Source organism: Rhincodon typus, chromosome 17 (assembly GCF_021869965.1).
Source record: "Rhincodon typus isolate 14 chromosome 17, sRhiTyp1.1, whole genome shotgun sequence".
In the NCBI taxonomy this organism is placed as follows: Eukaryota; Metazoa; Chordata; class Chondrichthyes; order Orectolobiformes; family Rhincodontidae; genus Rhincodon; species Rhincodon typus.
The window spans coordinates 27,445,915-27,473,780 of NC_063348.1; the positions used below are offsets into that span (position 1 = coordinate 27,445,915).

Consider the following 27,866-nt stretch of genomic DNA (forward strand, 5'->3'; position numbering starts at 1 on the left):
GCAGCCCGTTAGCCATCTGTCAATTGAGTGCTATGAGCTTTGGTATATTGTTAGTAATCCTATTCTTTTAGTTTCAGCTGCTAAAAGCATGTTTCTAGGCCAGGCTTCTTGCCCTTGTGATCCAATGCCATATTTAATGACCAGTTCATGGGGAATTGTGAAATTGCCACGATATTTGAATATGAGAAAAAGAAGACTTTGGAGCAAAATGGCAGTGTTGACAATATTTTTGTTTTAACGCAAAGCTTTTAAAATGTCTCAGCAAATAATAAGAAAATGCTTTCAGTCATAGTACTCCAGGCTGTTGTAGTAATGTGTTTAATAAATATATAAATACGCCTCTGAGGTGAGCAGTGATGTCACTCTGAGCCCAGTGGTCATGTGTTAGTGTTGTAGTTAGTAGGTGGGCCCTGTACAGCTCCTTAGTCTTACTGTCGTGGGCACGAACTAATAAACATAAATTAAATATTAAAGAAGTCAGGCCTGAGTTTGTATCAAGACCTGAAGAATCCGGACGAAAACACAAAGAGCCTTTGCTTTATACCCTGATTACTGTATCTCTGGGGCAAAGATACTGGATGTACCATATCACAAATAAAGGTAGCAGTTGTGAATCCTTGGTCAGAACTTGAAATTTAATTACGACTGAAGATAAAAAGGGAAAGAAAGCACTTGCCAATTAGTACTCCATATAGATGCAGCTATGACTAATTCTGCACAAACTACACAGAGTGTGTGCTTGTCAATATGTAAAAAGACATATGAGAATCTTCTAGGGCAGTCTGCTGGATGAAGATGAATTGTTTCCACGCCAATGTCATAGTAAGTCCAACGGTAAACACTACATCCTATTTTCTTATTGTTAGTAATTTGGATTTATTGGTGGAAGGCATGGTTTACACAGTGGTTTGCGATGCTGAGCAGCAAGTTCTGGAAGGACTGATGCGACAGAACAACTTCCATGTATACAAAAAATACCCTCAGTGCGGACCGCGTCATAACAACACGATGTAGGGAACCTAGCAACCCAGTCTGGAACCGAGCAACCCAGTCTTGTCAAGGAACCTAGCAACTGGCAAAAGAATACAAACAATCCGGTTTGGAAGCCGGGGGCGTGCGGCACTTGTAGCAGCGAGCCAGCTGATCCGGGTGAGTACTGCTCAGTGTATACCACTGTATATAGACCCAGCCACTGCCAGGCCTCTCGTCTGGAAAACACAACCCCGCGCAGGTTATGAATTTCCCAATTAAAAAAAAAGTTTGACCGAACACAGCTTTCAATCAGTAAGTTACCACTTGTGTTTTACATCATCACGCTACTCCAATGACCTAATCTTGGTAAAGTCTGTCTTAACAAGTACGCCGCATTCTTGTGAGCCCCGGTCTATTGAAGCGAACACTAAACAAGGTAAAAGCAGCTTCTTTGAACGTTTAAATGTCCCCCGGACACGTTCCAAGCGCCAATATGCTTCCGTGAAGTTAACGTAGTCTTTCGCGGAAACCACCTGTTGTTGTTCGTGCTGATTCGAATTTGCTTGTATTTTTTGGGGAAGGTACACGATCTCTGGGAACTGCAAGCATGCCTGTGGTTTACCCCTTTCTACAGTTCCGGGGATTTCCCACGTTGTTCGGAGATGTAAGGGATACGAATGTTACCTTTGTTATTGACACTTCGGAAAGCATGCAAGCTCATCTCAGTACAGTCAAATATCACCTTGTGGAAACGCTTCTGGCTATGGCGTATAGTACAAACTGCGGGCGCTTTAACATTGTGGAATTCTCAAATAAGGTATAATCTGCTTGTACAGTTAAGAACAATGCTTGACTTTAAATTATATTTTGTATTTCGTGTGTTAAGAAAGGGAAAACAGAAGTTTCATTTGGGAGCTTAAGGGTTGCTTGGAAGCAGCATAGAATGATACATAGAGAAGCTAGAAAGTGAGTCCGTGTTTGGTATCCCAGAGAGTGAGTGAAGGACGGCAGGACACTGAATTTTGGGAACTCATGTAGTTACTCTGACTTTAATATAAAAATGAGTTTAGTTTGCAGTTGCTCTAAGAGTCTCAGGGAGATACACCAGATCAAGGGAAAAAAACCATCAACTGCACAGAAATTTGCTCAAGTAAGTCAACCGCAACTGTACGAGCCTGAATCTCAGCTCAGAGCTTCAATGTGGAGATAGTAGGAACTATTCACTGAGGTTTGGGTGACTAAAGATATTGGATGGATAAAATGGGTAGTGTGAGTTTGAGTCCTTTTCTGAAGTGAGTAATTAATTTTTTTCAAACCTAATGTTTTGTCTTGAGAAATATAGTTCATCATTTACTTGTTTAATAGACATTTTATCATTTGTATTAAAAGTACAAAAACAGCCACTTATGAATATGTTCCAATACTGACCTCCACAGGTAAAAAAAATTAAGATGTACATTATCAGGTTTCTCTCTGAGATCTGACTTGCCTAGAATTAACATCAGCTGGAAATAGAGCAGTACTAAGAGGTATAGAGCTATACCTTATTGACGTTAGCAAAAAGAAACTTTAAAAGTTAATAAATGTAATTTAGTTGTGTAATTGTCACTGGGTGGAGCATTAAAGAAGAAATTATTGAAGCCTGTAACAAAGACAATGTAATTATTATGGGAGACTTTAATCTTCATCAAGACTGAAGCAATCTTATTGGTGAGGATGATCTAGAAGTTAAGTTTATATAATGTTTTCATAATTATGTCCCTTCGGGATACTTTGTGCAACTGACTAGGCACAGAAGTATCTTAGTCTAGCATTGTGTAATGAGGCAGGATTAATTGGGAACGCCATAATCCATTGCAAAATGATGATTATAAAACCATTGAATTTCATATTAAGATTTTAAATACATACTCCAATCGGAAACAAAATCTTAAAAAATTGTGCAGGTATAAGAGGAGAACAGGCTAAGTTTGATTGAATAAGTACACTAAAAGTTATGCAGTAAAATAAACAATGACAAACATTTAAAGAAACACTTTAAAATGTTCAACAATAATACATCCACCGTAAAACAGAAAGACTCATCCATGGCTCAGGAAGTTATGATTAATATTAAAATAAAAGAAAAGGCTTATATTGCAAAGAAAAACAGTAGTGATACAGAGAATTGTTTATATTTTAGTAACCAGAAAATGACCACCAAAGTAGATTTTTAAAAATCAAAGAAGAAGAAATATGCACATGTGTAGTCAGAAATTTTAAAATTAGTTTAAAAGCTTTTTTAAGTATATAAAAAGGAAGAATCTGGATAAAATAAACAAGGGGAGAACACAGTGAGTCTTCAGAAAGGAATTGACAGTTTAAATGAATGGGTAACAGGATGGCATAAGTTATTTACTTTGTCTGTAAGAATAGAGAAACAAATTTCTAAAAAGGTGTTAAAATTGTAAATTCTCAGGTTCAGAGCGACATGGATGTAAGGAACACGTAAGGTTAGCATTTCGGAAGGCAAGTTGTACATTTACCCTTATTATAAGTTAATTGGAGTGCCAGAATAAAAATAATTTTGCTACAGTATGTAGGGTTTTGGTTTGATCTCATCTGGAATTTTTTGTGCTGTTTTTAATCTTTATCTTTAAGGAAGGATATGCTCACATTGGGGGTGGTACAGTGAAGGTTCACTAAATTGGTTCCTGAGATGAAAGAGTTATCCTATGATGACACATTACATAATTAGAACTTTTTCTGTGGAGTTTAGAAGAATGATTAAGAATCTGACTGAGTCATACAAGATCCTGAAGGAGCTTGACAGAGTAGGTGCCATGATATTGTTTTGGTTTGTCAGTGAATATGAAACTTAGCAGCAGAGTCTCAGAATAAGGTGACAATCATTTAAGATTGAAATGAGGAGAAATTACTTCACTCAAAGTGTCATGAATCTTTGGAATTCTGCACCTTAGAGAGTCGTTCATGTTGCATTTTTGAATGCACTTAAGACTTGTAAAGACAGATTTTTGGTCTCTTAGTGAAGCACAAGGAATGGGGAGTAGGTGGGAAAGTGGAGCAAAAGCCCAAGATCAACTGCAATTGTATTGAATGGGAGGCGTCTGGTCTGCTCCTGTTTCTACTTTGTGTGTTTTTGTATATAGTGTAGTCTTACTTAAATCTGTTGTTAATACAGTCATATTATTAACAATGGTTACAGCAGTGTAATTGCTATGTATGGTGTAAATGACTTGAGCCCACCCTAAAAATTGACTACTCATTATTTTTGGTAAATTAGCATAATTAAAGCAGTTTGAATAAAATACCAATCAGTCATTTTCTAATTGTTGTTTTGAAATATATTGTCACTGTTAAACATCTCCTGTTTTTACACAGGTTACCAAATGGTGTGACCGTCTAGTAGCATGCTCTTCTCAGACAATCTACAACGCAATACAGTGGGTTCAATCCCTCTACTGTACACAGGGAAGGAATCTCCTTGGTGCATTAACTGCTGCATTTCACGATCCAACATGTAAGGCCATTTACCTGGTGACAAATGGCTTACCTGACAATCCATTAAAGGATGTTTTTCATGTGGTACCTTATATGTCACATGGTCGTCCAGTGCACATTTTCTATTTATCAGATAAATGGATAGACAGCGAATGCCAAGACTTCCTGCAGAGAATTGGCGGACTTACCCAAGGCAGTGCTCACCTCATTAGACTCAACAACTCTGGAGATATCAAACAGGTAACTTATGGAGATCAAATGTGCAACACTCTTACAGAAAATGATGTAAGAACACTGTAAATCATTTGTCTTCAGAAAGGCAAAAACTTATCACAGAGGCATCATGATGCAATGGTTAATCTATTCTTTCCTGTAGAAGTTTGTAATGAAAAGTAAATATTAGAAGCATAGTTTATCTATATTAAAAATGTATACCAAAAAAAACCCACAGTGGAAGGGCTTGAAACAGGCAAAAACCAGGCACTGCTGTAGAAACACAGCAGGTCTGGCAGCATCTGTGCTCAGAAAATTGAGTTAATGTGTCAAGACCAGTGACCCTTTATGGAAGGGTACTAAAGAGTATTCAATTTTGGTGCTTTAAGTAATGATTTTTTTTTCTTTCACGTGGAGCGTATGTGCGCCTGTATGAGGAAAAGCAAACAAGCCACTTTACTCAACCACAAACCTAACAAGTTGCTTTGACTTCATCCACTTTCTGGGAAAGTGTGCTAAATTTCAGCATTAAAATGCCTTGCATTTTTGAATAATCTAAATATTTGTTTACTGTTACCTAGGTGATTCCTATTTATGCAACAGACCTCACAACCTCTGGGCCCTTGTATTCTGATCTAAAGTACTGCACTGTAAAAAGAACGCTGGATAACAACCCATACACTGGCTCATGGGTAACAGGTTGTGACCTAAAAGCCTTTGAAACTCATCCAGTCCATGTTTGCAACCCTCAGGTGACTACTTGGTTAGTCTTGCTTCTTCTCCAGTTATTTCCTTGAAGAAATAGTGATGTCTCCAGTTTTCTTTAGAACTGACTAAAATGTTAATTTCCTTCATTCAACTTTGTACATATATTGTAATGCTGCATATCAAATTCAATACACAAACATGTCTGTATTAAATTACTACTATTTCTGGCTCAAAAATTCTAAAATATACCCCAAACTGAATAAGTGATATAATCAAATAATTGGCTATTTCCTAAAATGATAATGTGATTTTGTGTCTATAATCTGTTATGTTTATCTACATCTATTATAATCTATTATAGATATCTACCTATAATCTATTTTGTGAACTGTCTTGCAGGTAATGCAATTAGTTAGAGAGTTCAGTCTAATATCAATATTGAAACAGTTCATTTACAAGACAGCAAAGCCTCAAGGGAAAAGATTTTGAGCTAAATGTAACTTTCAAGTGTGAGTTTTAATATTAAGACTCAGCTGTTAAAGCATGCTTTGTTAGCTGGAGAGATTATTTGGGGGAATTGTTTGCAGGTTGAACAGACTTAATCAAATAAACCAAAGTATTGTGGATGCTAGAGATCTGAAGCAACAACAGCAAGTGCTGGAGAAGCTCATCAGTCCTGGCAGCATCTATGGGAAGAGAAATATTTTGAGTCTGATATAACATCTCCTGAATTCAGACTTGCATAGTTCATTCTTTTATTCATCATAGACTACTAAGACTTATTTAATCTTTAGAAGCACATTGTTTTCTATTTCACTGAAATGCTAAATAAGCGTGCAATTACATTGCTTTGGATGATGTCACATGATTCTATGATAAATCCTTTTATTAAATAATTAGGTTTATTAGAGTGTTGACTTTCAAATTGGAACTAATGAATCTCAATACATTCTACTACAGATTCTTCACTTTTGTTATCATAAGCTCTAATCCCTTTTCTCATTCTAAATTGCACCAGATGTCCTCCCCATTATGGTCTTGTTCTTATTTCTATTGGGCCTTGGGTGATTGTCTGTATGGAGTTTGCACATTCTTCCCATGGCTGCATGGGTTTCTTCCAGGTGCCCCAGTTTCCTCCCACAGTCCAAAGGTGTGGATTGGCCAGGCTAAATTGCCCCATTGTGTCCAGGATTGCAGAGTCTAGGTGGGTTAACTATGGTAAATATGGGGTTATGGGGATAGAATACTCTTCAGAGAGTTTGTGCAGACTCGATGGGCTGAAAGGCCTCTATCTGCACTGTGGAGATTCTATGCATTCTATGATTCTATGTATTATTACCTTGAAACAAGCTGTTTACATAACGCAATTAATTATTCTGCTTCCTGCTTTCCTCAAAACAAAATTTAAACACTGTTTGCATTTATCAAAATTAATTTAGGGTAGTGCACTAACAATTTTCTCAATAGTATCTGCAAATGTATTCATCCATGGGCCAGACCTCTTGCATCAAGTCAATTAATTCTTGGAGCCTCTGTCCTAGCAAGACGAGAGTCTGATGGATTCTATTACCATGGCACAATCAAGCAAGAAGTGGAGGTAAATTATATTGTTTATTGAAATAGGAGTAAGGTTTATTTTAGTCTATCACATTCCTTGCAAAGCTATTTGTTCAACCACATATTTTAAATTATACCAACTTAATAATAACCATCCCAATTTCATTGGTATCAACTTTTACTCATTCATAGGATATGGGCATTGCTGGCTAGGCCAGCATTTATTGCCCATCCCTATTTGCTCAGAGAGCAGTTCAGAGTCAACCACATTATTGTGGGTTTGGAGTCACGTGTAGGCCAGACAGATTTCCCTCTCTAACAGGCATTAGTGAACCAGATGGATTTTTCTTTTTACGACAATCTATCTGGTTGTCATTAGATCGGTTCTTTATTCCAGATTTCATTGAATTTAAATCTCACCATCTGAATGGTGGGGTTCATGGGATTGTTAGTCCTATGACATAGCCACTACTACACCACCTCCAAACTGATATTGATTTCAACATTTGAGTGTGATCTCTGGAAAATCTGGCACTGTGTTTTTGGTGAAGCACATGGCAGTAATCAGTTGTGGTTTTTGGTGAAAATGATTGAGCTGTAGAATGCTGTGTGCGCTTGTAGGAAAGATGGTTGTTCTGTGGAGGAGAGTGAAAAGGGTATCATTGGCTCTCATTTTCACTTTCATGTGCTATTCTGACTTAAGCAGGGGCAGTATTAAACCCAGCATCACTATCTGTCTACTATGGTTAGGTGAGACAAATTTTGTAAATGAATACTTTTCAATAACGTGGAATAATAAAAGTGAAAAGTACTGCACCAACCTTGATGTAAGTATAATAAATGAAACTTCTCTCATGGGAAATGTATACAATATGTGCAGCTTAAAGTGTTGTTTATTTGTTGGTTGTACCTATCAAAAATGTTTCATCATTCAAATAAATTGCTGAGTTGGTTTTTCTGAGCCATTGAATTCTGTACAATGAGGCCATGAGGCATTGATCTATATTGTTATTAACTCTAGGAGCCCTGATCAAAGGGGATCAGAAAGCAAATGCTCCCCATTGCTATCCAGTGATTCTTGCAGAGAAGGTTTGTATAAATAATGACTGAGAAGAGGAATGGGTTGAAGTGTAACTTCTTCCATGTCAGAATTCCCTACTCAGGTGATACTTACAGCTACAGGAGCATAGCTTCACTGAAGCTGTTAGCACTGATAGTCTTAAGTGAACAGTATAATAACTGAAGGAAGGATGGCTTTTCTGGGGAGGATGGTTTGGATATGTTGTACCCTTTCACTGGCTAAAGTAGCTAGCATTGTCACTTACTTGTACCTTTCTGACCCAAGTTAACATAGCACTAAACCTTCATACATGAGTGGTTTTGTGAGAAGGAAGCAACATTTGTAGAAATCTTGGACTTATCTATACTACTTCATGGTGAAGTAAATTAATGTACTCATCTACAGTAAACCTGTTTTATCCATTATTCCTCAGTCCTCTAAGCTACATTAATTTGTGATTAAGCAAGGCCTTAAATTTAAAGCTGTCATTTTTTTCAAATCCCTTCATAACGTAACTCCTTCTTACCTCTATAATCTTTCCCCAGCTCTACTTCCATTGAGATATTTGCAGTCCCCAATACTGTCCTCTTATTTACCTCCTACCATTGGTGGCCATGTCTTCAGCTGTCAAATCCCTAAGCTCTGAAATACCTGGTCTACATCTCTTCACCTCTTTGCCTCTCTCCTCCTTTTAAGGCCCTACTTAAATCCTAACTCTATGACCAAGCTTTTGATCATCTACCCCCCGCAACATCTCCTGATATGGGTCACGGTCAAATTTTGTTTCATAATGCCTTTGAAATGCTTTGAGATATTTTGCTATATTAAATATAAATATACTATACATACACATTACTGTTGTTGTTATAGACTGTTTGCATATCTATACTTTACATCACATACACAGCAGGCACACTACAACAAAGAACAAGGTTTTAGCCCATTCAAGACCATCCACTTTCATGGAGTAAACATTAGACCCAAGATGTAAGCTATATACATGAAAAGAAAAAGAGGTTTTGCAAAATATTTTCTCCTTTTGTTGCCAGGTAGGGAAAGGATTGTTCCTGGTTGAGTTTGACAAATCTACTAAAGATCCAAGAGAGAAGTGGCAAGTCTCTGTGCAGAAGACTGCACTGCATGATATAATTCTGTACAACGAGGCCATGAGGCATTCTGTGCTCTCAGGTGATAAAGTATTAGCACCTTGGGAACCAGATGAAACCAGATATGGTCCTGGAACAGTGGCATTTGGCATTGAGACCAGAGATCCACTACAAGGTATGAACTTCAATTTAAATATATATTTGTATATTTATGTAGTTTCTTTTTGATTGGAGCTTATTGGATCATTTTTTCATTTGAATTCAACAGTTGCAAACTGGAAACCCATTTAGACTCCTAAAAGATGCAACCTGCTAATGGGCTGATAGCAGATTGACAACCTGTTTTATATGACATTCTCAGTGTCATTGTGATCAAAAGATCTGGAAGAGTATTGCTTAAGCCACTGCTAAGTCAGCTGTTCTGTCATAAAAATGTAAATATGTAATATTTGATAAGAAAAAAATTTCTATATTTGTATAAGAAATTCATTTATTCCTTTCCTATGTCAAAATAACACTTGCAGCTGCCTAGCAGTGGGCAATGGTTTGGCGATATATTTGCTAATACACTTTAACCTCTCCAGTCTGGAATGCTTAGAACCAAGCATTCTTTTGGATTTTGAAAATTGCTAAATTAGAAAATGATATTAGAATGTCAAACAACAAGTATACAGAGTGGCATGGTGGCTCAGTGGTTAACACTGCTGCCTCACAGTGCCAGGGACTCGGGTTTGATTCCATCTTTGGACAACTGTCTGTGTGGAGTTTGCACATTCTCCCGTGTCCGTGTAAGTTTCTGCTGGGTGCTCTGGTTTCCTCCCACAGTCCGAAGATATGCAGGTTAGGTGGATTGGCCATGCTAAATTGCCCATAGTGTTCAGGGCTGTATAGTTTAGGTGTGTTAGCCATGGGGTAGGGGGTGGGGTCTGGGTGGGATACTCTTCAGAGAGTTGGTATGGACTTGTTGGGCTGAATGGCCGGTTTCTACACCGTAGGGATTCTGTGATTTGGAAAACGCTGTGGGTATAAATACTTACTTGAAACATGTAACAGTGATGAAACATTAGAAAGTAGTAATAAATATTTATTCACTCAACCAAACACTATCTCCCACATATTCATGCCATTTCTTGATTTCGTAGAGGTGTTGGGATACACACACAATATGATTCACAAAGTTTTTCCAAAAGAAGAACACATATAGATTCTTTATGATTTCCAACTTAACCAACATTGTAAGTGTAATATCTTACATTTTGCTGCACATTTCTCAGATTCTATGATAAAGATTTTAAAAGCAAACTCTACCTTGCAATTGCTTCGGTCTGTTAAGAAACTCACTGCAAAAGAGGAGGTGGGACATTTGTAAAGAATTTGCAAGACAGAAAGAAAGAGAGGCACAGACAGAGAGAGAGAAAGATATTGAGAGAGAAACCAAGATAGAAAGAGAAATTGTGAAATAAACCTATAGAGAGGAAAAGAGAAAGAAGGGATGAGTCAGCTGACAGAGACAAAGAAAGAGATTGTGAAGAAAATTGAAAAACAGGGGCAGGGGGAGATGGAGAAATAGACTGATAGCAAGACAAAGAGGCAACGTAGAGAGGGAAATTGGGTGGCATTGTAACCTTGCCTTAAGTTTTCCCTCACTGCACAGTAACCACGTTCCCCCCATCAGCCACCATTTTCTACCCTCCGTCCAAAGATCAGGTGAGCCCATGCTTTGTAGATTTGTTGCAGTGCCTGAACAGTCGAGTTGCTGGATCAGCCCAAAACAATTGTGGACAAGTGGTGTTTTCAGACTTTGGACTTCTGGACTGGAGAGGCTATGATGCAGTACAAATTGATTTGATGATGTTGGGCATATATGGGTAACCTCTTGAAAGACTGACTTTAAAAAGAATTTGGAACTGACAGTTGATATGAGCAGAAAACATTGCTCCCAACCTTCAGATAGCTTCATGGCTTTCCAGTGGACTTTAAAAAATATCAGATTTTGTTTAAAATGAATGTTAACTGTCAGTGAAATTGACAGTTTCTGGGAGTCGGAACTGACTGGAGAGCAGTGACTGGAGAAGCAGCAAAGACATGAAAGACAGAGCTGCTCCTCCAATCGCACTGTCTCTACAATGCTGACTGTTCCAGCTCATCCAATCACAGGTTTCCTCTCTCCCCATCGATCTGCTCTTGTATTTCTTGTATTTAATAAGGGATATATTAACGTTGGGTCTAGTTCAAAAGAGGTTCACTAATCTAATGAAAGGGTTGACTTGTCAACAATGGTTAAACAGGTTAGGCCTTTATTCATGAGAATTTAAAAGAATGAGGAATGATTTTATTGAAACATGCAAGATTCTGAGGGGATTTGACAGGATAGAATTTGAGATGTTTCTGCACATGGGGAAATCAGAAACAAAGGGAAGTAGTTACAGAATAAGGAACACTCATTTAAAGCTGAGATGCAAAGGAATTTCTTCCCTCAGAGGGTAGTGAATGTCTGGAATTCTCTACTTCAGAGATTTGTGGAAGTCAGATCACAGCAAGTATTTAAAGAGGAGGTAGGTAGATTTTTGAAATATCAAGGGATTGAGGGATATGAGGAGTGGCATGAAAGAGGAGTTGAGACCTGGGGAAGATCAACCATGATCTTATATAATGGCAGGGCAAGCTTGAAAGGCTGAATGACCTATTCCTGCTCCTATTTCTTATGTTTTAATGTTCTTTCAAAGACAATCTATGATTGGAGGAACAATTAGGGTGACAGGGAGGGAACCTCTGATTGGAGGTTGATGAGCAGTCATTCTGGCTGTTCCCAGAGTTAATGTACAGCAGACTTTTGACTCCACTGTCACCAAACACTTTGACTAGTTGGACCCATTCAACATTATCCAAAAAAGCCAAAGACAAGAGGCCAATTAAGAAAAAGGAGGAGGCAAGAGCCGGGGTAAAATCCAGAGCAGGGTGAAGTTAAGGGTTGGAGTGTGTATCTGGCTCTGGATGTGCAGAGGTCTCTGTTTTAACAATGGAAATCCAGCCAGAATTGTCATAATAACATCCTGGGACCCTTCACTCAGTATAAAAGGATTCGCTGCACAGCCTTTATGTGTGAATGCATGTGCGTGCACCTGACAAACATTATTTGAAGGATTAAACCAGACATCCCCATTGACTTTTATTTTTCTGATTGTCAGTTGAATCATGTTGCCTATCAATGGCATTGCTAATTGTTTTGAATTATTCAATCACAGAAGGACCTTATAATTACGAACACTGCAGTGAATTCCATTTTAAAATAACACTTTTCAACTTCCCATAGGTTTCTGTAGTGTTGCTTTAATCTAGTGCTTGTTATTCTGTACTGTATCATTTTCTTTAATATATTTACTTGATATGATACTTACTTTATCCAAAAGCATTTTTCACTGGAATAAACTTTTCAATTATTTTACTGTGTAAGTTTTAGATTTTGGGATATTTCAGAGTTATAGAAAATCTTTAGTTTCAATGTAGCCACAACTCCAAAACTGTTCTATATATCTGAAGTTTTGGAATACAATTAAATTAATTAATTATTGATAAACAGACTGACAGATAAAATTTGATGAACTATATTATTCTTCTTGTAGTACGATAAGTGAAATATTTTAATGTTAAAAGTATACTTCCAGAATAAAAACCTTTTTGTCCTTTTAATTAAACAGTAATGGAAGATGACGATCTCTCTATTAAATTCTGGAATGGAAAAACAGTCAAAGTTTCCAAAAATGTGGCAATGTGGATTCCATCTGCTTTGTATGAAAGAGTGCAGAAAGAACTGCTTACTCCTGTATCAGCCAGACAGCTTCATTGTGAAGAATTGAGTTCCTGCAATGACGTTTGTCCATATAAGCCTCAGACTATGCTGGTTCACCCAAACCACTTTGAACCAACATACATCAAGTCTGGATATTCAGTTCTCCCTGACCTCGACCCATACGATAATTTCTGCCATGGGTTTTATTGTGGCTTCCATGGTTTGCCATCTCATTCTGTGTGTTACTGTTTTCCACAAATGATTTCTCCAATTGGATGGTGGCCTGTAACTCCAAGATCTACCAAATCAACAGCAATTGACATTGAGGAGTTGGACAAGAAAATTACTTCACAGCTTCAGGAATTAGATGTTTCTAAACCTAAAAATCTTGATGAAAACATACTTTCTTCATCATCTTCTTCATCATCTGAAGGTTCCGATAACAGCCCAGTGTTAATTGTCAGCAAGCCTACTTTGGAAGACAGGGCGGTGAATACAGATTTTAAACTGTTGGAAAAACCAAGGACCCAAGTAGAAGACAGGCCAGAATGGAAATATTGGAGTCAGACCCACCAAGAGCCACATCGAAAGAAACCAGGTAAAGTACTTTGCCTTCTGTTATAAATGGAGATTCTGCCAAATTTCTATTGAAGATACAGCAGTGAAATAAATAAAGTCCAATTATTATGAATCCAGCTGACTGAACTAGTGGGCAAATCAGATCACAAAGTGATGGGCTTGACAAATTAGAAGTTTTGGTTACCATGGTGAATAATTAAACAAAGCCCTACACAAAACTGCCAAAGTACTTTTAACAAAAGAATACAAGTTTATTACACAAAATAAACACATGGTCTGCAGTGTCAGCAAATATCTTTCTTTAACAAGTTTGTAAAGGGGGCCACTACAGTGCTGAAACTCACAACGAACTTCAAATAAAATCTACTAGTGCCAATATATCACAGAATTTAACATTTTGCCTTGTGTATTGGAAAATCTAACATAACCATTGTCTTTACTTCTGTCAGTGCAATACAGACTTGCCCCCAGTGTAGCCCAAGTAAGTTACTCTTCCTTTGGCAATTTCATAAGTAGGCCAAATTTATGACCAAATTGGTTATTTGTAACTGATCAAAAAGTTTGTTCTAGTAGTGTAAATGTTCTACCTAAATTTGGCTTAACACAACCAAATGGTCAATCTAAGCAACACTGTTGCAAATTCCTTTGGTCACTCTACTAGTTAATCATTGAAAAATTGCTGGTGTACTTTTCATTACAATTGGCATGACTGTACATTGATAAAGTCCATCCAGACAAAAGCTGATATTTATTTGGCTGTATCAGTAACTGGAACTTGATAACGTCCATTTTAGAAGTTTTTTTTGCATCAAATCGCAGTTGTCTAATTTCCTCAACACAAACTTGCAATCATGGAATCAGATATCAATTTGCCTTTGTTACCATGTTGACTTTGTGATAATTAATACACAATCTTTGTGATCCATCTGGTTTGTTCTAGCTACTGTGACTCAGTTTAATAATGTAATTGTCCATCATAAACTTAATTTCTCCCCTCATTTGAGATACCTTCAGAGTTGAGTCTGTATGGATGTTGTTTTATGTGGGTAATCCATCCCCTATATTAACTTAATGTGTAGTCTGTTATTTTTCTTGACTTCAATCGTTTTGGTGGGAGACAGCATAATATTCTGTATAACTTTTATGCATCTCTGCATTATCCAATCTGATTACTGGAAGGTCGATTTTTGAATTTTCAATTTCTGGTTTATTCTTGATCTATTCTGCTCTTTTTATTTCACTTCCTATTTCTTTTGCCATTGTTAACACACCTCTGTTCTGACTGTCCTCCCTGTAATAGTATTGCTCTAACATCTTAACATGAAACACTCACTGGTTTTCTCTCCTGTCCAGAGTGCTAATTACATTATTCATTTTAAGTTTCTTTTTAATTTCAAAAGGTCTAGTGAATCTTGCTTTAAATTGTTCCCCGGAAACAATTATCTGTTAAGACATTATATGGAGCTTTGGCCTTATTAACTGTTCTAGTTTTCACATTTTGTTGAGCATACTCAGGTGGGACTACCACTTGACGAACTACTGCCCATTCCTCATTTGGCTGGTATTTGAGATGACCTAATTTCTTCACTAACACTTCGTCTTTTAAATAATAACACCCTGGTATTTGTTCTGACTCAATTTCTGAATAGGTTGCTTGGTACGACTCTCTCAGGATACATCTGTTACATTTCTTTTAAAATGTAGAGGCTAAATATGTCAGCCTCAAACTCTCTATTTTCATCCTTTACATTTATGTTTTCAAAGATCATATTTTTTGACAATTCATCTTCCCAGCTTTAAATTCAAATGTGATGAAATATCTTTCTAGTCTATCCTTTATAAAGTTAGCCACTAAACACAGGCTTCTAGTTAAATGGAATCCCTCATTGGAAATAGAATCATCCTCCGAGGTATTAGTTCTGATTTCTTCCTTTATTCTAAGCTTTTCTCTCTCCAACCTATGCTGCCCTCCACTTTCAAATCCAAGTTCCCAAATGATAATAGTATGTTATAAACTTTCATCACACAAGGAGAAAAAACAAAGGCCTTGATTAATGGACAAATCAGTTAGCTGCTGTGTATATGGGTTTTTAAATTCTTGAAGCCATGTTCACTACGATTCAATTTGTGGTTTTATTTCTGAAAGCGTTGGACTGAACAAAAAAATATATTATCTGGTCAGCAGTATTTTAAATACACTTGTTGCCTGCAAAATAAAACTATTAGGCCACTAAAGGATTAGACTAGCACTTATACAGCATACTAAAATAGCACAAAGTGGTGTCAGAGTATTAAAGCATACAAGGCCACTCCTTTACATTCATTTATATTTTGTACTGTTACTGGATCATCCTTCATTTAATACACTATGACAGTTAAATAACTGTTTAAAATGGCAAAGAAACTGTGTGAAATATGCCCTGGTCCAAATTAATTGAAATAAAACTTTAGTGTATCAACCTAATATTCAGCCATAAGTAAACACATTGCATTGTTCAAATGACATCGCTTGGGTCCCTATAGCACTACAGTCATCATATTCTCTGTGGTAATTTATTCATGCTTTTGTACTTACTGTCAACATCTTTGATACATTCTACAATTAAAACCAAACTACTTTTAAATGTATACTGTTTTCCAAAAGAGTTAATCTGTTTTTGTTAGAGCTTCATATGTTACGATATTTTGTGAAACATTTGTTCTAATCTAGACCTTTGAGCTGTGAGCAGCATTGCTTAGTGTATGCCTTGATAATGATGGTGGGAGCTCACAAGATAATAGAGTGAGTAACAATAATATTGACAAAGAACCTGATCTGAAAATGCAAGATATGTGCCTGGTACTGTAATAGTGCCAGCGTTTGTTACTACAAAAAGACACAGAACATACTATAAAAACAATCCACACTATGTAATGTATGTTTATGTATAAACAGCTATAGTGATACATAACTTACAATACATGCACTTAGTATTGATATTTGGTTTGCTTTGTGAAATCTGGTGCTTTTCTTTTAAAAAAACCTGAAACATTTGAGTTCATAGCCTAACCACTCCAGAGGAATATTGGGGAAATTATTGCAAGTCTTGACTCTGAATGATACCTTGAACCTGGCCACCAGCTCTTGTATGGGTGAATATTAATAGTACCATTGTAATACATGAAAAGCAGGGCATTCCGCAGAGTTATGACTAGTGCTTTATCTTGCAACAAATAGCACCAAATAGCAAAATGTGCAGGTTATGTATTTGCTAACTGTTGGAAGAACTAGTTTGTTTGATTAAATTATAATAATTACTAATTATTGTGTACAAAAATTTTAGACAGTGCATTGATATGCAATATAAATTCAAGTATTGCATGAAAATTACTTTAATCCTGGATTGTATGCATTTTGAGTTTTATCATCCATCTTAAAATTTTAAAATATCTCTGCAAATGCCTCCTACTGCAAAGAATGTGTTTGCAATCTCAGCTGGAACATCAGAGATGTCCAAGTGAAGTAGTTGTTGATGATTGGTAGTGCTAGGGAAGGGAGAAATGGACTCTTTTTGCAATGCCAGCAGAACAGTGACATTGGCCTGCCTTGGATCCTTCACCACCGTGCTGAATAAAACATTTCCTCTTGCAGGAACATCATCTTCAAGTCTATTAAAGAACTTTTCTAACTCCAGTCAGCTGAATTCTTCCATGGAGCTGCAGAACCTTGGACCAACAAATTGCACAGCCGTGTTTGAAAATGTTGATTGTACGCATCCTCTGAACAGAATCACAATGAAACAGGTTCTAACACATCAAGATCATGAAATCACATCAGCAGCCAGGGTAAACCTTAAATGATTGATCTACAAAATTGTGAGCAATTTCACACAATTGTTGTGTTTTATGTTATAAATTCTTCATGATTTCCCTTAACAGTTTACAACTTCTACCTGAAGCATGACTTCTATTTTGCTTTCTCAAATGTGCTGTATACATTGGGAATATCTTCCATTTATATTGCCCTTGTTTGCAGCTGTCCCATCCCATAAACCTCCCTCCCTCCTTATCTTTCACTGCTGAAAAGATGGAAAGTCATCTCCTGTCAAGTACAGCATGACTGAATACATAATAATGCCTTGCACACTTCTTCAACTGTGGGGTAATCCAGACAAAAAAAACTGAAAAAAAACTGCAGATGCTGGAAATCTGAAATGAAAACAGAAATTGATGGAAAATCTCAGCAGGTCTGGCAGCATCTGTGGAGAGAAAACAGAGTTAATGTTCAGAATTGGTGGTAGCTAAGAAATGGTTGTTTTTTTTATACAGAAGATGGGGTTGGGGGAGATTAAACAAAAAATGGAGATAGAGCCCAAAGAGGAGAAAAACAAGTGGATAGACAAAGGAGTGGTTATAGGTCAATTTGGGGGATTGAGTAGTTGCTGATGGTGACTATTAATGGCTGACAATGGGTCGTGTGTGGAAGCAGCCCATGTGATGCCATGGGTAAAGGTGCTCAAGTCCTAAAACTGTTAAACTTGATATTAAGTCCAGAAGGCTACGAGGTTCGCAAGCGGGAAATGAGCTGCTCTTCTTCCAGCTTGTGCTTATCTTTGCTGGAGCACTGCAGTAAGCCTGAGACAGAGATGTTGGCCAGAGAACATGGTAGTGTGTTGAAGTGGCAACTGGAAGCTCAGGGTCATTTTTGCGGACAGAACAGAAGTGTTCTGCGAAGTAGTAATCCAATCTGCGTTTTGTTTCCCCAACTGGGGTAAACCAGTTTCAGGAGAGAACATCCTAATGAGCAACTATAATATTTTCATCTACCACGTCATTTCCTTTGGTCATCACTTACGTCTAATGTTATGATATACATTGGTGTCCATTGAGCACTAGATTAACTACTCAAACATAATTCTTAGAATCAGTCAGCTTTAATAATCCATAAATCTCCAGCAATCCAATCATAATGAAGAATAACAAACCATCTGTATCTGGTTTTAATTTCTTGGCAAATATATTGAAGTCACTTGGACAGAAAGCTGTGTACTAACTATATAACCAGGTACCAGCAATTTCCCCATGAATAATCTGACTGGCAAAAGTATTCATGTTGATGAAAATGTCATTTTTAATATCAACAACTAGGCCCAGCCTCCACCAATTCAGGAGCGCCTGGGAGAGAATCAGTTATCACATGACTGCCAACATGAGAAAGCAGTTCAAAGATCAAGAAAGAAAAAACTACAAATGCGTCAATGGGAAAGAGAGAGAGAAGAACAAAATGAAGACAAGTATCAACATATTCAAGAACAACGCAGGTAAGCTGGGAATAATTGGCCGGTTAAGGTCCTGAACTCACCACCTCCTGATTACTTGCCTTTCCATCATGTGAGAAAGGTGGCTATTGTCCTGACCAGGTAACCAGTACAACATGCCTGCTGTGTTGAGGGTAATTCAGTTACCCCAATCTGGGGTCAATCAGAGGCATGCACGGATGGCATGTGGGTGGCCTCTGTAAACCACCCCATGCCCTTGCTTATATAAAGGCCCATTACAGGCCACTTAATGGTCTAATTACATAACTATAATTGTTGACAGGTTAAGACAGTTCCCAACTGACCTTATCACCCAGATTGTAATGGTGAGGTTGCCTTTGCCTTTTGCTCCTTTGTTGCCATCTCCAGGGAGGGGGAAAATTCCTCTTTTAGATCCAAGTCAGGATTGTGTGTGACTAAGAGAAGAGGTTGTAAGTGGTGGTGTTGCTATGCTTCCCCTGGTCTCATCCATCTAGGCAGTAGAGGTTATAGATTTAGAAGGTGCTGTTGAAGGAGCCTTGGTAATTTGCTGCAGTGCATCTTGTAAATCAAATACACTGCTGCTCTTGGATGATGTTTAATGTAGCAGATGAGGTGACGAATCAAGTAACTCAAACCCTCCAGTCCTGGCAACGTCCTGGTAAATCTTTTCTGAACCTTCTCCAATTTTATAATGTCTTTCAGCATCAAAGGAAATCACTGTCAATCTTACCTCTGGGATTCAACAATTTTTTCCATGTTTGAGCCAAGGCCGTAATGAGACTTAGATGTGGGTCACTCTAATTTCCTAATGACTGCCATCTGGGGCTATCTCAACAGCGATGGAGAAGCTTAGAATCACGGACAACAACTTCTATGCTTTAATATTTAACTCTAGAAATCATCAGTTTCAGAAGAGGGCTGAAGCTGCATACTGGCAGTTTCAACAACATTGCAATTGCCAAACCTGAGCCAATATTGAACGTCTCTAACAGGCCTAGATGAACATCAAGTGTAGACATTGAAAGGAGTGGGCAAAACACTTAGAATTGCACCCACCCACTTCTTTAAACACCACCTGAGGCAGGGTTTATGAATCCAGTATTAAACTATTTAGTAACATCAGGATCCACAATACTGCAGCGGAAGAAAGTCATCCTGAGGGATGGTCCTGAGGGACAGCCTAAGAAGAAGAAAACTCTAAATGTGTCCCAGTTTCAGAACTCTAAGTGCATCAGTGTGAATATTTCTATTTTCCAAACCAGATGGTCAGAATAACTATCTCAGAATAATTGTGATGTATTATCTAATATGAATTAGTGCCTACTGGGGGCTCATTTGCTTATTGTATGTGAAGTCCTAACAATCAACAGAGTAAAACTTTCATCTCATTATTCTGGATTGAATTGAAATCCAACTGTATGAATCTGTGGCCCAATACCTAACATACTACATAGCTGATTATTAATCAATAGAAAGGGACACACATTGCAAATCTCTAACTCACACTTTGGTACATATATTGAGAGTAGCAAACTGTTGTCCTTGGTCCACACTATACAGACAATTCAATAGTAAAACATGACTTTCTTTTCAGCTGTTACACTTTTTTTCACAACCTTTCAGCATGATACTGACCTGCTTCCCTTTTTAGGAAGAAAGTAATTCAGCGTTTGGAGAATAATTTCAAACAGGTAGCAGAATGTGAGCACAAGCTGGAAGAAACAAACAGAGCAAAGCAACATTTACAGCAGAAGATTCAAACCAGGATCCAGTCAATAGCCTCAGAGGACAAGGAGAGAGAAGCTCGCAGATTGGCATACCACCAGCAAGTGACAGCAAGGAAGAATCTGTCAGAGGCAGAAAAAGTGAAAGCAGAAGAGATGAAAGAAATCCAGCAGCAGGTAAATTACTGAGGAGATTATTTCTTGGAAAGTGAAACACTTAGAATGAAAGAACATCTTTCTAAAGCTTCAAGGAAGATCATATACTTATTGAAATATGGTCAATGGACAGTCAATATGTGCTCCCACAAACAGTAATGAAATATGCACCCCAATCTATTTTATTGGTGATGTTAATTGATAAATAAATATTCACTAAATCACCAAACCTGTCCTGCTCTTTTTCAATAAGTACCATTGGGTTATCAAACACGCCCTCAGTTTTACTTCCACACAAAAGACATCACATCCAATAGTGTACCACTCCTCAACATTTCACTTGAGTGTCAGCAAAGATTTTGGGCTCATGTGGTGTGAGTGCAATTTAAATCCATGATATTCTGACCTAGAGGGAGTCCAACACTGAGAACTACCACAGAATCACACTTGAGCCACTTATTCTACATAGGTGCTAAGAGTCATAACTTTCCAGACAACCAACGGTACCATGACCAGTTCTGAGGAAGAGTCACCGGACCCGAAACGTTAACACTGGTTTTCTTCTTCACAGATGCTGCCAGACCTGCTGAGCTTTTCCAGCAACTTTGTTTTTGGTACCATGACTTTGTAGGAATCAGAAATTTACAGTATAGGAGATTGTTTAGCTAATGACGTCTGTCCTAGCTGTTAAAGAGAACAGTCATCTTAGTTCTACATCTCTACATTTTGATTATAATCCTATAAGTTCCTTAATCTCAAGTAACTGTCCAGCTTTTTTTTCAAATTATTTATGGGATCAGTTTCCTTTACCGTTGCAGAATGTTCTACATACTAAAGCCTGTCTGAATGAAAATATCATTTTTTATTTTCTTCTTTGGATTTTTTCCAATGATTTTGAATCCATGATCCTTGGTTATTGACCATCGCACTGTAAAGTATACCTCTATCAAAATGTCTCTTCATCATGAAAATCTTTCTTAGGTCTTCTATAATCTCCTCCTGACATTTCCAATCTTTCCTCATTACTTAGCGTTTTTTGTTAGTTTGGGAAGGAGATATATAATGCAATAGATTGTGGTGTAATGTACCACATTCAGGATCGTGTAATATGAATATTTTTCTTTTGATTTTCAACATTGTAAATTCTAGATTTGTCAATGATTTTTAGCTCATAAACTAGGTAGATACTTAGATGTAGAGTTGAAGTGCTGCGTTGTTGGAGGTACTGTCTGTAGTCAAGACTTTGAAACAGCTGAAAGCAGTGGACAGCATAAAGTATATGGCCTCCAACAGTATTCAGGCTATCATACTATAGAGATGTACTTCATATCAAACTGCTTCTAGCCGAGCGCCTTCAGCATAGAGACAGCATTGGTATCAACCTAACAGTGGGGAAGATTTCCCACGTACATGTTGTTGACAAATATCAAGACAAATTTAATATGTCTCATCAGTCAATTCTCAATAATCAGTGAAATAATTCAAAGGGTCATTGACAATGCAGTTGAGTGGCACTTACTCACTAATAGCTTGATCATTGATGCTGTTTGAACTCTATCAAGGCCACTCTACCCAACTTGATTCCAGCTGTGGTCCAAATGTGGACAAAAGAGCTGAATTCCTAGAAGTGAAACATGAATAACCATGGGGAAGCCTCATTTGACTCATGTAAATCCAAACAGCACATAAAATTGAAGTCCATTGAATCAGAGGGGAATCTCACAGCAAGATAATTGTGGTTGTTGTTGGTGGTCGACCACTGCAACCCCAGGACACTGCTGCAGGAGTTTTCTAGGGCAGTATCCTAGGTCTAACCATTTTCATTTGCTTGATCAAAGACTTCCCCTTATCATAAGCTCAGATTAGGTAGTTTTTATTTTACTTGCAACTGTTTCACTCTTATTCATTCATGCAATATGAGTTTCACTGGCAAGACTAGAATTTGTTGCCCATTCCCAATGGCACCTGATAAGGTGGTAATGGACTGTCTCATAGAACATAGAACTGTACAGCACAGGAATGAGCCTTCCAGCCCATGATGTTATGCTGAACATGATGCCATAATCCCTTCTGCCTGCCCTTGGTCCATATCCCTCCATTCCTTGCATGTTCATGTGCTTATCTAAAAGTCCCTTAAATGTCCCTATTGTTTCTGCCTCCACCAGCATCCCTTGCAGCACGATCCAGACTCCTACCAGTCTCTATATAGGAAACCTGCCCCTCACCTCCTTGGATCTCCATTCACCCTCCATGCCAATACATGCTCCTATCTATGCCTCCTCCACACCATCTCATACCCCTGTGCTACTTCCAAAGTCACTTACCAGTACCCATCGTATGCAGACCTCGTGGATATTACAAATAAACTTTTAACAATTTCTCATACAGTTCTCACTTCCAAACACTTGATACTGAAGAAACTCCTATTCGTTAAACCAGTTCAAAGGTAAGAAGTTCCTTCAAGTGTTCAATCTGTTGTAAACACAGTTCTATTCAGTGACCTAGCAAAGGCAGTTACTCCTTTAATAGCTTCTTCAAACTGATCAGAAAATTGTGAACTCAGCTCCCTTTGCTGTAATACTTGCTTGTGTAGTTCAGCCTAACATGCATAATGACCTCAGTTGTAATAATAGACCTTAGCAAAGTAATACCGAAATCAGATTCTTACGACTTTTCCTAACTGACACTTCAAGGTCTGCCAATCAAAACAATCCATCTGAGAGCATTCTTTTAAATCTAAATGATAGATTCCACCTTCTTCTAATGTTTAAATGGTTATGGATTTAAAAATACCTATGATCATGACAGTTAAGTAGACTTTGTCCACCCTACTGGAACACTTACATCTGCTGCATAAATTTGTGACTTGCACACTGCAGACTAAGACCACTGGAATACAGCATTATTTCAAATGATACTGCTGAGTTTGTGTTTCTTGCTCCATCAGCAAAACTGGATCATTTGGAACCAATGGCAGCCTTGGGACTCACCTATCCTTTTGGCCACCTATGATCTACTACTGAGGTTGGTGTGCCCGACTCTCCTGCCCTCACATATGTGGAGCAAAGTGTGGGTGCCCTTTACACTAATGCAGAGTCTGCCAACTACCCACAAAGGAAGCTGCAATCCAGCTCTAAGTATTTCCATACCTGCACAAACCTGATCCGATTGTGATTAACTAATAGGACAGATACAATATTCAGGAAGAACACTCAAGCTTTAAAATGTTCATACAGTATTGAAAATCATTGGTGTAATTCTTTTGTGTGTTCTTTTATTCATTCTGTCTCAAGAATATTGCGAACCACTGTCATTTATTGCGGTCTGTCCCGCTGGTGTGCATGAACCACTCAATAAAGCAAAATACTGTGAATGCTGGAAATCTGAAATAAAAACAGTAAACTCTAGCAAAACTCCGCATGTCAGGCAACATCCTTTGATAGAAACAATTAATATTTCATGTCAATGACCTTTTATTGCTTATGTATTTTCATCAAATGAAATGGAGGAGAATAGGAAAAAGAACAAAAGGAAAAGTCTGGAAAAGTGGAAGATAAAAAATTAAATAATAAAAGGGTTGATGGTGCAAGGCTAACAAGATTGTTTCTTCCCTTCTTTTGTTACCAAAGTACAGTACATGTCTCAAGGAGATGTGAATAGCAGGTTGACGAACAGCTGTCAGCAGAATGCAGAAATAAGAGAAATAAAAACCTATGTCTGTAATGAAAAACAAAAACAATTGGGACAGAAATCATGGTTTGATACTGTTGGACTCAACACAGAGTTCAGAAGACTGCAGGGTGACCAATTGAAAGATGAGACGCTGTCCCTCAAGCTCACATTGACCTTCATTTGAACATAGTCAGAAGTCACATGACATCAGGTTACAGTCCAACAGGTTTATTTGAAATCACAAGTTTTCAGAATGCTGCTCCTTCAAGTGAAGTCATTGACCTTCATTTGAACATAAGCAGGAGACAAAGGACAGAAAGGTCAGCAATTACAGCAAGGTGGAAAATTAAAATATTACGCGATGTTGATGCTGATTGACCACAATATTGAGCATTTTCACATTCTATTACACATAATCAACCTTTATATTGGATCATCCAACTACCTTCTCCTGCTGCTTAGATTACCTTTTCCAAAAGAAGTAAAAGAAAGGACCTGAATTAATGATCTTGTCATGTATATTCTTCATACTTTGTAGGAGGCTAGAACGAAGCGAGTGGAAGATCGCAATAGAATTGCAGCAGAAAGATTCCATGAAGCAGAGAAATTGACTGAAGAACGAGAGACAGGAAGAAGAAAGAATCAGTGTGTTTCATCATTTTAGACCTATTCAACCAGGTTCAGTCTTTGTTACCACCACTGTAGCTCAGCTCCTTTTGAGCATTCCAGAGCCTAAATGCATTTGCAATTCCAAGAACCCATAAGTATCTGGGACATGGCATAATGCTTTTTGTTTCCCATTTTTAATTTGATTCTTTTTTATTTCTCTATTCTTCTTTACTCCTGACTTTTTAAATCTTGTTCCTAAGTTAACCTAACTATTGTTGCTATGCACCTTGGTCAGTCCAAACTGCAGAGAGCTAGCAGGGTGTTGCCATTCTACTTTGGATTACATAATTGGGAATATACTGGAATCAGAACATCAAAAGAGTACACCTACAATTCTTTTAATTTGAACTGCGCCCCCCACACCACCCCACTATTCAACCCTTAAAAGTTCAGTATGGATAATAGCTACTAGCTTTGTTTTCCTCCTTGGATTCATGGCATGTAGGCTTTGCATGGCCTTTCCCAAGTTTGGCAGGGCTGGAAGAGGAGGAAGTTGGAGGAATTGAATACTTACGGATGTGGTGCCAAACAAGTGGCTTTGTCCTGGCCTTTATCTACTCTGCTGTCACACTGTTTATAAATGGTTCCAAAATCTCCTATCAACCTTCCCTTCCTTCAGAATAGCAAAACAGCTTTGCCTATTTATCCACATAATCAAAGTTTCTCTTCTGGGATCCGTTCTCATTAAACTGGTGGTTTCAGATGCGATTAATCTGTACATCTTTCCTAAAGCACAGTTTGCAGATTTAGACAAAATTGGCCAGCTGAAGCCGAGCCAGCATTTTATAAAGGTTCACCATAATTTCGTTGCTTTATAAACAGAGGCACGTGGTACTAAAGCCCAGAAGCCTGTACACCACCTCAAAACATTCTCACCCTCTGTCCTTTCATCGTAACAGTAAAAACACATATACCCTAAGATAGGTTACTCCTTGCCCTTTGGAATGGTATCTTACCAAAGTGCATAACTTCATATTTCTGTACGTTAATTTCATCTGCCTTATGTCTACCCATATCACCAATCTGTACATGTCTTCCTGAAGTCCATCGTTACCCACATCATTCTGTTAGTCATCTCCAAACTCAATGCTCTCCTGGTCAACCTTTATCTGCCATAAACCTAAGCCCAACTAAGAATCTGTACTTGGCTCTTGATTGCACATCAAGTTCTGCTCATCCATAATCTATCCCTACTGACCTACACCAATCCTAATACCGCAAATTTAAAATGTGCATCCTCATGTCGAAACCCCTCCATGGGCTTGATTCTTCAGAACTAGTACCTCCTCCAGACCCATAAACAGTCTTGACCTTAGCCTTCATCTATTATGCCCTCTCCAAAGTTCTATCATTGACAACCTTTAGGTACTTGGATATGACTCTCTGCTTTACTTCTGCGTACATCTCCAACTCCTTCACGTCCTTTAAAAATACTTTAAATGTTATTCACAAAACTTTTGGTCTTAAGTCCTAATTTGTGTCTTTGATTCAACATTCATTTTTAATCTTTACCTTTTCTGAAGCATCCTGGGACATTTTATTTTGCATTAAACGCACTATACAAGTACAGTTTAGTCTTGTAAAATACTGAGTTAAAAGGTATGAAATGGCACTGATACAATGACAAATATAAATAAAATTTTTAACAAAAAAAATTCCTTTTATCTATTAACAGAGCTTTTCTTCTGAAACTTTCTAAAACATAATGCAATAAATTGCCATGTAATGACAACATGCTTCAAGCCGGTCATATTAACTTTGTGAACACAGACTATTATGATAGCTGTCACAGATCAAGGGCTTAGAATAAAATTGGTATCAAGTCTCTGGCAAATACATTAGAAAATGGAACAAGTTACCTCACACCCATCCCTGAAATTCATGGAGAGGCAGTGCAATTCCCATATCGTGTTAAGATTCCAGATGGTAATGCTGGACAAGTTCTTTTCCAGAGTAAAATCTCACTTGGTTTACAACGATGAGATTTAAATTTTGCAGTTTGGTTACAATAGTGATCACTGTTCATTTTCACAACAGGCTGCTAATGTACTTTTGAAAAAGGAAACAAATAGTATAAGAAAAGGGCTGAACAGACTAAATGCAAGGAGGATGTTTCCCTGGTTGTGGAGTCTAGAACCAAGGGACAGTGTCTCAGGATACAAGGTGGACCATTTAAGACAGATTTTTAGAAAAACAAATTTTTCATTTAAAAGATAATGAACCTGCAGAATTCCCTACCACAGAAGGCTGTGGAGGCCAAATCACAGAATATATTCAAGAAAAAGAGCGAGTTTAGATTTTAAAGGCATCAAGAGTTTTGGGAAGAAAGCACAAATATAGTATAGAGACTGAATCTCTCTCATGATCTTGCTGAATGTCAGAGCAGGCCACATTGTCCCTTCCTGCTCCTATTTCACATGTTTCGAAGAAAGAATTTGGAAAGGACTCATGATAAACAAGATTGTTTTACCAGCAGTATCTTTTATAGACGCTCAATCCCAGTGAAGCATCGTTTGTAACTTTCTTTTAAAATTGCTTACACAACTGATGAATTCATAAGCATTTCTTTTTGCCATTCACCAGCTGTGATTCTCTCTTGCCAACTCACTGGCTTTTCCTCACCTGAACCCTGAGAAAAGCCAAGGACAAACAGCTTAACACTTCTTTCCAGTTCTGATGGCCTGAAAATAGCCAAAGCTACACTGCCTTCTGCTAGGCTGACACTACTCTTCTGAAACCAGCCTGATTGTGGCCTCCCCTTTTCTGGTCGTAAAAGCCTCAATTCAACAATAACCAACAGTTATCAAGTAGCTTGTTGTGTCATTTGACTTTAGTATGACTTCAAAGAAAGACTATCTTAAGCTCAATGTTCCAAAATGA

At 37.8% G+C, this 27,866-nt stretch overlaps 1 protein-coding gene across 1 annotated transcript; it reads left to right on the forward strand.

Annotated features, from left to right (window-relative positions):
• Positions 1-1,111: 1,111 nt before the first annotated feature.
• Positions 1,112-26,603, forward strand: c17h11orf16 (chromosome 17 C11orf16 homolog). Its single transcript, XM_020513549.2, has 11 exons — positions 1,112-1,149; positions 1,554-1,789; positions 4,354-4,713; positions 5,268-5,449; positions 6,862-6,991; positions 9,061-9,292; positions 12,816-13,505; positions 17,118-17,311; positions 18,614-18,786; positions 20,417-20,666; positions 24,856-26,603. Exons 2-11 carry the CDS (start codon positions 1,580-1,582, stop codon positions 24,979-24,981), a joined length of 2,547 nt encoding a protein of 848 aa, XP_020369138.1. The 5' UTR covers positions 1,112-1,149; positions 1,554-1,579; the 3' UTR covers positions 24,982-26,603.
• The last annotated feature ends 1,263 nt before the right edge of the window (positions 26,604-27,866 follow it).